The 11,409-nt window shown below is 52.5% G+C and overlaps 1 protein-coding gene across 1 annotated transcript; it reads left to right on the top strand.

Moving 5' to 3' along the window:
- The first annotated feature begins 430 nt into the window (after positions 1-430).
- On the top strand, positions 431-7,757 carry IRF1 (interferon regulatory factor 1). The gene is made up of 10 exons (XM_027076730.2): positions 431-687; positions 1,753-1,844; positions 3,158-3,257; positions 4,085-4,261; positions 4,375-4,424; positions 4,532-4,664; positions 4,850-4,972; positions 5,395-5,444; positions 6,330-6,465; positions 6,777-7,757. The coding sequence occupies exons 2-10, from the start codon at positions 1,758-1,760 to the stop codon at positions 6,887-6,889; spliced, it is 969 nt and encodes a 322-aa protein (XP_026932531.1). The 5' UTR covers positions 431-687; positions 1,753-1,757; the 3' UTR covers positions 6,890-7,757.
- Positions 7,758-11,409: the final 3,652 nt, after the last annotated feature.

The following is an 11,409-nucleotide window of genomic DNA, read 5'->3' as shown; positions in this document are numbered from 1 at the left end:
GTGTGTCCACTCTGAAGAGGACGGCAGGTGTCCGGGTGACCTCCTCACCTGCTTTCAAAAGATAGACGTTCCCAGGGAGAGGAGGGTGAGGAGATGGCCACAGGAGCCAGCAGTCTGGAAGAATGCAGAGTGAGGGGAGCAACTGCGGGCCGGGGGCGTTCGGCTTTCCTGGACAGCTTTCTCCCGGGCGAACCGGTGTGGGGGCGGGGGGAGTGGGAGCGGACAGGGCGGGCCCGCGGTCGCCCCAGGGCGGCGGCGCCGGGCCGGAGGGGGTGGGGAGGAGCAGCCGCCCTGTACTTCCCCTTCGCCGCTAGCTCTACAACAGCCTGATTTCCCCGAAATGATGGGGCGGCGCTGGCCAATAGGCGCCCTCGCGGCTCTTTAGGAGGCGGGGCTGGGCTTGGGTTGGGGGAATCCCGCTAAGTGTTTAGATTTCTCGCCGGCGCCGCTGCCCCGGCAGAGCGCGCCACTCCTTCGTCGAGGCAGGACGTGCGTCCAAGCCCGACCGAGCAGAGGCCAGTGGAAGCAGTGCCAAGCCAAAGCCAGCCGAGCCCAACGGCCCCTCGACCCGGGCATCCTCTGCCTTCCCGCCGCTCCCCTCCGGAATTGCGCTCCCCGCGCCAGCACAGCTGCCCCAGCCGCGCCGGGACCTTCGGGCGCCGCTGCTGGATCGCGCCCGTTGCGGAGGTGAGCCCGCCTTCGCTGCGGGGGGGGGGGGGGGGGGGACCGGTGGCGTCGAACAAAGACGCGCGGGGCTCCAGGAAGTGGGGGCCGGCAACCCCAGCCGGGAGAGTCGCGGGCGCGCAGCGTTGCCTGGCCCCCGCGCGGGCTCGTGAGGGCGCTGGAGGAGCGGCGAGCGGCAGCGCGGGGAGGGCGGGCCGCGGCGTGGACCGCCCACGAGCCGAGGTTGCCGGCGCCCGGCCGCTGTCGCAGATCTGTGTGCGCGGAGCCGCCGGGGCCTCTGGGTGGCTCGGTAGGTTTGTCGCGCGCATCCACGAGCGCTACTGGGGACTGGAGTGTACGTCCGCGCGTGGGCGCCCTGTGCTCCCCACGCGGGCTTTTGGCGGTCCCAGCTCCGCACCCGGGCCTCAGATTTTAGGCTGTACGTGCAGGTGTTGGGGGGCTGGGGCTTGCTGTCCTGGTTGGCTGGCAGACCTGCTGGGGCTACGGGAAGAGGCGCCACAGGTGTTCCTTCGGCTTCTTCGCGGAGGCGGGGAGCCAGGCAGGAGAGGCAGAGCCTTCCCGGCCTCTGCACTGTGGCTGTCTGAGAGCGCGTAGAATAGATGGGATGGGGGGTGGGGGTAGAATGCTGGGTGACTGCTTGCCATTAGGGAAGGTGCACAGCTAGTGGCAGCAACTCTAGTAGGGAAATTTCTTGGCGTCAACCAAAAGAAGCCTCTCCCACAAGGATTTGAATTTGAGGAGGAAAGTCTTGGTATTAAGATATCTTTGTATTATATCTGTTTTTCCTTCACATAAATCCTGAAACCATCACTTGCATGCCTGTCTTCTCCCAAGTGTTTAGAGGAATGTGGGGGAAGGGGCTGAAGTGTTTTTGCCCAAGACGCTGAAAATATTTGGAGGGCAGTTTTATTCCAGTGAAAGACCCCTCCCCCGTGATTGTGGTGCCTGGTGCTTGGCTCAAGGCTGGGGAAAGTAACTGACTGACCTGGGGGTGGGGAGATTGGGCAGGGTAGTGCCTCGGGGCTGCTCAACAGACTCCAAACAGGACCCTCTGTTTTCTCTTTACAGCCAACATGCCCATCACTCGGATGCGCATGAGACCCTGGCTAGAGATGCAGATTAATTCCAACCAAATCCCAGGACTGATCTGGATTAATAAAGTGAGTGTAACTTTTTGGGTTTTTCTGCTACTATCTTAACACATGTTCTTTGGGGGACCAAAGCTTCAGATGCAGCTCAAAAAGGGAAGTGATGGGGAGGAGGCATATGTGCTTCCCAGTCGGTCCTGCATGGAGGGAGTATACAAGGGCCAGTCTTGGGTCCCACTTGCCTGACTTGTGCCTTTCTCCCTTCTTTGATATGGACACGACAGACACCCACGTGAGGGCAATGATGGTTTCCAGCATGAGGACTCTCAGCATCTGCAGAGCCATCTGGTCTCTTCTGAGACCCGTATAAACACCCAGCATTCTGCAGGGTTCCAGTCAGAGAGACAGGAGACAGAGAAGTGGGCACTGCTGGCAACAAGATGGCTGTTTCAGCAAGGGACCCAAGAATTAACCTTGCACCATTTGCCCAGGCCCAAAAAACCTCATGCTTGTGCACAAAGAGTAACACAGACTCTGCAGACTTAATAGTAATAATAAAAATAATGATGGCTCATGCTTATTGCACACTCCCTATAAGCGAGTGTGACACCATGCTAACAATGTGACTTACATTGTGTCCTTTAATCCTCACAGTAGCCCTGTGAAGTAGATACTATTAATATCTCCATTTTCAGATGAGGAAACTGAGGCACTGAGAGATAGATAATGAGATTGTACAAAAAAGTGATAAAGCTAAGATTTGAATCCAAGAAGTCTGACTCAAAAATCTATACTGTTAACCACCAGTAATGATAACAGTGAGACTTAGTCCTTATATTTGTCACTGTGATTGCTCATTTCACAGAAGAGAAACCAGTGAGGGACCAAGAGGTACAGTGACAGTGCCAGGGTCACACACATAGTTAGCATCCAAGTCTGGCCCAGGGCTCCCTTAGGTATATGGCCAGGATCTGCTGGGCAGGAGCCAGTGGTCCCAGGTGTCCCAAGCAGCCCCTATCTAATGGATGGAGTTCTCACCTCCATGTTGGTGCTGAAAAGCACCAGAGAGCATCCTAAGGTGCTCTATATGGGTCCCAGCACATCTGTAACAGGCAGAGGGAGATGTCTGCTGAGCTGATGTTGCCATAGTTCTTCAGAACCCAGAGCCCCTTCTGAGAGATCTAGAGTGGTAGAGTACTCTGTTTAAGCCATTCTCAGGATGGGTCAACCTAAACCAGATGTCAGGGTGAAAAGGGGAAGTCAGCCTTTTCCCAGACCAGGGTTGGTGGGGTTGCGGGGGGTGGTGCCGGGCAGACTCATGCTAAAAGCCTATGGCCTCTGAGCTGACACAGCCTTGTATATTTGTGTCTATGTGTGCCATTCAGGAGGAGATGATCTTCCAGATTCCATGGAAGCATGCTGCCAAGCATGGCTGGGACATCAACAAAGATGCCTGTCTGTTCCGAAGTTGGGCCATTCACACAGGTGTGTGCCCTGGTCTCCAGGCCTGGGGGGGGGGGGGGGGGGGCTGGGGCAGGGAGGAGACAAGGGGAGTCACTTCTGTTAACACAGAGGCCCTTCATTGGGGTCTCTGAATTCCCTGAGATGGTGTACAGAATTTGGGAGTGAGCACGGGGCTGACTTGTACTTTTGGGGGAAAAGTTCATCGTTTCAACAAGTTCTTAAAGGAACTTGTGAAGTCAGTATCTTAGAAACTGTGGTTTCACAGAGTTTGTGGCTGGATTAAAGTTCTCCTTGGCAAAAGCAGTTGTGAACCTGGATAATGAAAGAGACCCAGGCCTTCCATTTTCTTGATGTTTACCAAGGTCCTGGCCAAAGGCCCATCTGGTTGGCAGCCTCCTTTTATCCTTGAGTGTTGGGGTTCTTGGTCCATCTCATATCAGTCAGCACACTTATCAGTAACTGTTCTTTGATGCCTACTTTTTGCCCACTCCTGTGTTTAGAAATATCACATAAACCCTAGTCCCTACTCTCTGGCTGCTGACAGACCAAGCAGGGAGACTGGGCCTGGTCTAGGACCAATATAGCACTTTTGGACATATGGGCCCTCTAGTGCTTCTGGCTGGGTCCTTCAGGAAGGACCTGTGGGATGTGTTTAAGCCAAGCCTGGGCATTTGAGAGCCCCCAGGGCCTGCAGAGGGTCACCCAGGAATACCTGCTATTTGGCCAGTTTGGATCTCTGGTAGCATGAGAGCTTAGGGGTACTGTCTCCTTCCTCCTTCCAGGCCAGGGGTTGGCTGAGGATCCCCACGTATGGCCCTGACAGTCCTCTTCACTCTTGTGCCCACTAGGCCGATACAAAGCAGGGGAAAAGGAGCCGGATCCCAAGACATGGAAGGCTAACTTTCGCTGTGCCATGAACTCCCTGCCAGACATTGAGGAAGTGAAGGACCAGAGCAGGAACAAAGGCAGCTCAGCTGTGCGGGTGTACCGGATGCTCCCACCCCTCACCAAGAACCAGAGGAAAGGTATCCGAGGGCTTTGGGTCATCAGAAAGCTCTCAGGGAGGGTGGGAGGGAGGAAGAGGGGCAACTGGGGCTGGTATGCCTATACCAAGACTGACAGCCTATCTGCCTCACAGAGAGAAAGTCCAAGTCCAGCCGAGATGCTAAGACCAAGGCCAAGAGGAAGGTGAGTGTGGTCCTAAGCTGCTAGTCTTTGGTCACCTGGGATTCAGAGTGGACAATGGAAGAAGTGCCATAGCAAGCTTGGGCCTAAGCTTCTTTCTCCTGTTGCAGTCATGTGGTGACTCCAGTCCTGATACCTTCTCCGATGGACTCAGCAGCTCGACCCTGCCTGATGACCACAGCAGCTACACAGCTCAGGGCTACATTGGGCAGGACTTAGAGGTTGAGCGGGCCCTTACTCCAGGTGAGGTGGGCCCAGTCTGGCAGGGGATCAAACAGGTCATTGGGATGGCTCCTTCTCTTGGCTGTAGGATGCATTGTGCTTGTGGATGGTGGCCTATTGGAGCAGGCTGCAGGGTTGGGGGTGCTGGGTATCTTGCAAACTAAGAGAGCACACAGTTCTAACGTGTGGTTTCTGCTGTCCTTCAGCCCTGTCACCGTGTACCGTTAGTAGCACTCTCCCTGAATGGCACATCCCAGTGGATATTGTGCCAGACAGCACCAGTGACCTGTACAACTTCCAGGTGTCACCTATGCCCTCCACCTCTGAAGGTTTGTGCTTCTGGGGCCTGCTTGCCTGACTGTTTGGGTCCTGGGAAGGATGTCCTGAGGGCAGGAAGATGCTCAGAACTCCACCTGGCATTGAGTTGCCTGTGCTGTGCTAGAGAAAAGAGGGAATGGGGGCCGGGGGCTGCATTTTGGTCTAACATTGCTAGTTTTCCTGGCTCTTCTGCAGCCCAGTCTCTGAGGGTGAGGAAGGAAGCAAGGGGGTGGGAAGAGGTGTGGCTTCAGGGTTTGGGAGGCTGAGTCACTAGGACAGTGACCTGTTCTGGAATCTCCATGGCAGGCAGATGTCTGCTGGGAGGTCAGTGTGTGGGGACATGTGAAGGGGCAGGGGTATCTGGCAGTGCTGGAATTGCTGGGGAAAGCCTGGCTGACTGCCAGCCAACCTCTCTGCTCTTCCCCATCCACAGCCACAACAGATGAGGACGAGGAAGGGAAATTAACTGAGGACATCATGAAGGTAAGGCCCATTCCACCCTGGGCACTCTTTTGAAGTGGCTGCTTCTGAGGAGAGAGAAAACCACTTAGAGCTCACAAATCGGAGGGTAGGCAGCTGCTACTGTGACCTGGTTGCCTCCATAGTCCTACAGGTGCCACATCCATGTGGCTGGGGACCACTGCCCTCCTGGGCTGGTGGGAAAGACACTGTGGAAGTGAGGATGGGAGGGAGGCCTGATTTCTGACAGGTTGTACTGGAGCAGGCTTTAGAGTCTCAAACAGCTCTGAGTCAGCTGTCATCAGCACTGGGTTCCTGGCCTGTGTCTTCCCCCCCAGCATGCCCCAGGCCTGCTGCCCTGTTAGTTAGGGAAATGCACATCAGGTTTTAATAATCACCCTTTGGGATCTGTAATTTGATGGGGTTTTTCCTTTTTCTTTTTTTTTAAAGCACATTATTTAAGCAGGTTTCCCCCCCCGCCCCCCGCTTCAATTTTAAAAGTGAATATAAAAAGTTTTGCAGTAGTGTACCCAGGCTTTGTTTCATCAGCATAGACAACCTGAGACATAGCCATAGCTCTATCTCTAGCTTTTCTAGACCTCTTTTTCTTGAATCACTATGCTAATCATTGCTTTAAGCCACATTCTCAGTTGGTATGTCCTTACCCAGTTGAGAGGGAAAGTCTTAGAGATTCTGTGCCAGAGGGTAGATGTGGGAGTGTGAGTCCAGGGCAGACCCTCACCTCCCAGGTCCCTGTCCTGTCTTCATTCCACATCTGCATCCATCTGAGAATGTGAAAATGGCCAAGGGTATGATCCTGGCAGGGAAGCTTCAGGTCTCTGAAGGCAGGGCCACAGAATGAGTCTGCCCTGGAAGTAAGCCAATGGCATTTTGCTCCTTTGTCCCCAGCTCTTGGAGCAGACGGGATGGCAGCCGACAAATGTGGATGGGAAGGGGTACCTGCTCAATGAACCCGGGGCCCAGCCCCCGTCTTTCTATGGAGATTTCAGCTGCAAGGAGGAGCCAGAAGTTGACCGCCCTGGGGGTAAGAAGTCTCTGGATCCACTAGATTTTTCAGAGAAGGGAGAACCATGCAGGGAGTGGGAGAGAGCTGGAGGGCTGGGCTGGGGAGCAGCAGAGGCAGAGCACCTTTCTTAAACTCTTCTTGGTACGGACAGCTTGTGAGTTGGCTGTTGCTCCCATGCACGCAGTTTGCTTAAAGATGAGGGGGGCCCTGTTGCTGTGGGTGGACGGTAGAGGCTGCTGTGTCTGGGCCTATGGGGATAGGGCTGGGGGGTGGGAGGAGAACACTGCACTCACCCTCCATCCTCATACAACTTTCTTCACATCTTCTAGGGTTTATCGGGCTGATAGCTTCAGATCTGAAGAACATGGACAACAGCTGGCTGGACAGCCTGTTGCCCCCAGTCAGGCTGCCCTCCATCCAGGCCATTCCTTGTGCACCGTAGCTGGGCCCCAGTCCCCTCTTACTCCCCTAAGCAAGCAGGACCTGTCATCATGGTAGCTGTGATGCAAAGAAACAGGACTCCTATGGGCTCCTTGACATGGCAAAGTATGACCCCATTGCTGAGCAGGGATGGGGCCTCCCTCCTTGGGACAGTGGCCTCTTGGGGTCTGGCAGGCCGGGATCTGGGCTCATCTTGTGGGATAAAGCTGGCCCTGTCTCCTGGGAAGATGGGGTTCTGAGATTGATGTGTCAGGTGGAGGTCTCAGCTAGGAGTCAGCCTCCAGCTTTTCCCCGTAAGCCCAGCTGCCTGGAGAAGGTTCTGCTGTCACTGAGGTGGCCCGAGGGAACAGACCAACGACCTCAGAAAAGCACAGCACCAATCCCAGGGCTGGCTCTGCACTAAGAGACAATTGCACTAAGTGAATCCTATTCCCAAAGAACCCCCTCCCTTCCCAGCTGAGCCCTGGGGACTGTTCCAAAGCCAGTGAAATGTGAAGGAAAATGGGGCCCTGCAGGACAGTGCTCCCTCAGCCTCAGAGGAGCTCCACCCTGCCCGGGCTGAGGGGCTTGGGACAAAACTCGGCACTTTTTCTTGTGGACCTTGCCACGTTTCTGATCAGAGGTGTACACTAACGTTTCCCCCAAGCTCTCAGCCTTTGTTTATTTATATAGTGCCTTGCCCTGTGCCCACCTGCCCCCTCAGGCGGGCCCCAGCAGCCCTCAGCAGGCCCTGGGAGGGAAGTGTGAGTATCTTGGTGTGATTTTTAAAATTGGAAACGCCTTGTAATCACTAAGTCATGTGTGACCACATATGTACATGTATGTAAATATGTACATTTGTCTTTTTATAAAAAGTTCATTGTTTATAAGAGGTGTGGCCTTTTATTTAGATATAAATTGCAAATCATTTTACTTTTTGTAGAGATATTGTGATGGACTCATTCTTGGCATCCTGCCTGAACTTGACTTAGGGGTGAGCAGTGACATACACCAATGCAAAATCCTTTCAGTTATGTTCACAAAGAAGATGACAGGAAGAGGGGACAGTCATGGCAAAGGGACATGCTCATATAAATACATTCACTTGCCCTTGGCGTTATTGCCGGGCAGTGAGTTGAACTGGGGCTCGAAGGCCTGGGGAGTGTTAGGTTTTGAGTTCTGAGTAATGTGCCATATAGTATATGTCCTGGTAAACTCAAATGCAAGTGTACTCAGATGCTACTTCAGAAAGTTAACAATTGGTAGGTATAGAACAGTCATGGACAGTCACAACAGACCCCAGCCCAGAACAGGATACCAAGGCCTCTTGTACTGGGCACTACCTGTCTAGTTTCTGCAGTGATGAAAATGTTCTCTCCCTGTACTGTCCGATATAGTAGGCAGTGGCAAAGTCACATGTGCCAATTGAGCAATGTGGCCAGTGCGATGAAGGAACTGAATTTTGAATTAGTTAAAATGTAAATAGCCACATGTGGTTAGTGGCTACTTTATTGGACAGTACAGACAGATACTGGATTGGGGGCAGATCTGAGGGGGAGAGGTTGGAGTGGCTGGAGGACACTAGGGATGGACTTGGGGCCACTTACCTGCCAATTCAAGAGTATTTTACTATTTTGATGGCCAACAGTAACTATCAGTGCTGAATACCAGCTGTTCAGTGTATTGTAAAACAGGTCGATGCACAAATGTGTTAGGAAGAGCTTGGATGACTACATGGAACACTTTTCCTTCCTCCATGTCTCTTCAAGGTTCTGGCTGAGCTTATGCACACAAAATCTCTATAAGGAGTATATATGATCAGAACAATGTTTCTGAAAACCATGGGTTGAGAACTACTGCCATATGGCAATGCCTCCTTCAAATAAGGCCCAAGTCAAAGGAATGTCTGAAGGTGAAAGGTCTGGATTTGGGCTTTTCTCATCACCACACCCCCTCCAACCAGTCCCTGCCCTGGGGGATAAGCAGTACCTAGCAGTAAGGCTGGCCAAGGGAAACTAGCTGGTACCGCTATCAACATCTAGGGAGTGAGGCCATGGCAGTAAGGGCGTTGCTCAGGGAAACCAAGCCCTGTGGACACTTCTCCATACTCTTAGTCCCAGAAATTGCTTGGATTTAGATCCCCTCCCTGGGACCAGCCCTCTGGAAGGAGTGTGACAGGCCCTTGGTAGAGGAGGAAAGCTGAGTGAGAAAATGATGAAAAAACTAGAAAATAGGCCAAGATCAGTCTAACATGTTCTGCAAAGCTCAGGAAGTATTGTTGCCTGATCTTGGACATGCCCTGTGAGAAGCATGTGGCCTCCTACTCGGTGGGCCTTTGGCTTGTGGATGTCTAGAGAGACCCCAATATCAAGCCCAGTGCATTAGAAGATCCACCTGGATTTTTCGAGGGTAGCCTCACCTGAGGACAGAGGAATGGATGACATGACCTTTCCCGGCTCCTCTGAGGCCCAGGAGCTGGGCTTACTGAGGAGAAGTGGATTAAGGTGGCTAGTCTGTGGCTTCCAACTGGGGCCTTGGCAAGGTCTTCAAGCAGGTGGCTCTTCTAGCTAAGGATGTCTGGTGTAGTGTGAAGCCAGGTACAGTCGACTAAGGAGCAATGGGAGACAAGAGATGCAACCCAGAGCAAATAGCAGGGACTGCTTCTGACTTTTCTACTCTCCTCTCATCCTTCAACCTAATCTCTGACTTAGAGTAGGCAGTGGGTATGTTGAAGTCCCAGGCTGTGGAAATCTTGCAAGTTCTAATATGTGAAGTCAGTCCATCACTTAAAAGTTATCAAAATGGGGGGCATCTGGGTGGCTCAGTCGTTAAGCATCCGACTTCAGCTCAGGTCATGATCTTCGAACCCTGCGTCAGGTTCTGTGCTGACAGCTCAGAGCCTGGAGCCTGCTTCGGATTCGGTGTCTTCCTCTCTCTGCCCCTCCCCCGCTTGTACTCTGTCTTTCTCTCTCTCAAAAATAAATAAACATTAAAAAAAAAAAAGCTATCAAAATGGGAGAGGAGTTCTACCCACTGGCTTCCAATCTCCAAAGTCATGCAGAGTCCTGACCTCCTCTAGCTCTTCTTATCTCAGGAGTCCTAAGTAATTGGGACCAACTCCTTGAAATGTCTAAGGAGGAACCCCCAAACTCTACCCCCTCCCCATCACAAGGGAGCTGAGTTCTGGGCACCAGGCCTGGAGAAGTGGTGTGGGATAGAGCCAGACCTTCCAGGCTGTTCCATCACACCCTACCATGGACATCACCCCTGCCCAACAGGAGAAACAGTAACTGTGATGGCAGCTGATACCAACTCATTAGCCAGCCAGTGCCCGAATGGAGCAACATCAGTATAATCTGGGCCAAATTTGGGCATAGTAATCTAAGATTATTCTAAGGGTCTGCCATGCTTTTGTGGCTCATTCCTGAGAGTTTCAGTCTAAGCATTAATGGTGGAAACTCTTGGCTAAGGAAGCTAGGAGGTCATTGGAAGATCTGTTTTGTTGGAGTTGTGATGACATTGTACTTAAGGACCACTTTCCATTGGGGTAAAGTAGCAAACCAGGGCTTGATCATACCAGCTAGAACTGCCAGGTCTATGGACATTCAAGGGCATTTCTGGTTAGTCACAGGCATTTTCTTGCCTTACTCCGAAGGGTCACTTTAATTGGGCTGGTTTATTCATTTAGTTCACTTGGCAATAGGAAGAGAGAGGCTAATATGCTAATCAGGGAAGACAAATGCAAACCATCCCTTCTTGATATATCAGTTTTCAACATCTGTCAGTGGGCTGTGTGCAAGCTAAGCACTTACTCAGATCTCTGGAAGCTTGGAACAGGGACTGCCAAAGACAGAAATGAAGTCCCAGGAAAAGTCTTGGGCCTGGTTCAAGGTGGAGTCTTTTCCTCCGGGAGTGATGCCCGCTAGTTGGTGGGGTTGGGTCATGCCCAGGCTGTCATTCTCTGGGACCGTTTGGTCTTATTTCACATTATTTGCACAGATCCAAAAGTCCTCTTGTTAGCAGGGTACAGGTTTCCTCAGCAGCCCTGAGGAAGCACCCAGGAAGCCTTTGTCTCTGTCAGATGTAATGCCCTTGCTTCACTTGGGCACAACTAACTCTCCAATGTGAGGATGTGTGAAATTCATGGGAACTCTGCACTAACCTTTCCCCACTTGTGCCAGTGGGCACAAGTGCAGGAGAATAGGGGGCTGGTGCACTTCCTTTTCCAAGATTAAACCTACTGGGCAGAGTGATGTTTGTCTTTGTTAGCCAAGGTTCCCTTGTGAGGCTGAGTCTAAGGCAGTACCAGGGTATAGCTGGCTGGCCATATAGTTTTCCGAGCTCTAGGCTGCTCCCCAGAAACCCATTTCTGCCGATTTTCTGGGGATAGGAAATTATAGAAGCAGCCTCCACTTTCGTAGGTTCAGTGGAGAGGCAGGCCTAGGGACTCTATGCTAAGAGTTTAATTTCAACTGGGGAGATACTAGAGGCAATGCAGGCATTGAGTGCAGGGGAAAGGCAGACATCCAGCCTGCCATCCTT

The sequence above is a fragment of the Acinonyx jubatus genome, chromosome A1, assembly GCF_027475565.1.
Source record: "Acinonyx jubatus isolate Ajub_Pintada_27869175 chromosome A1, VMU_Ajub_asm_v1.0, whole genome shotgun sequence".
Classification (NCBI taxonomy): Eukaryota; Metazoa; Chordata; class Mammalia; order Carnivora; family Felidae; genus Acinonyx; species Acinonyx jubatus.
Note: the sequence above shows the minus strand (reverse complement) of the source record. Positions and strands in the feature narration are given on the sequence as shown.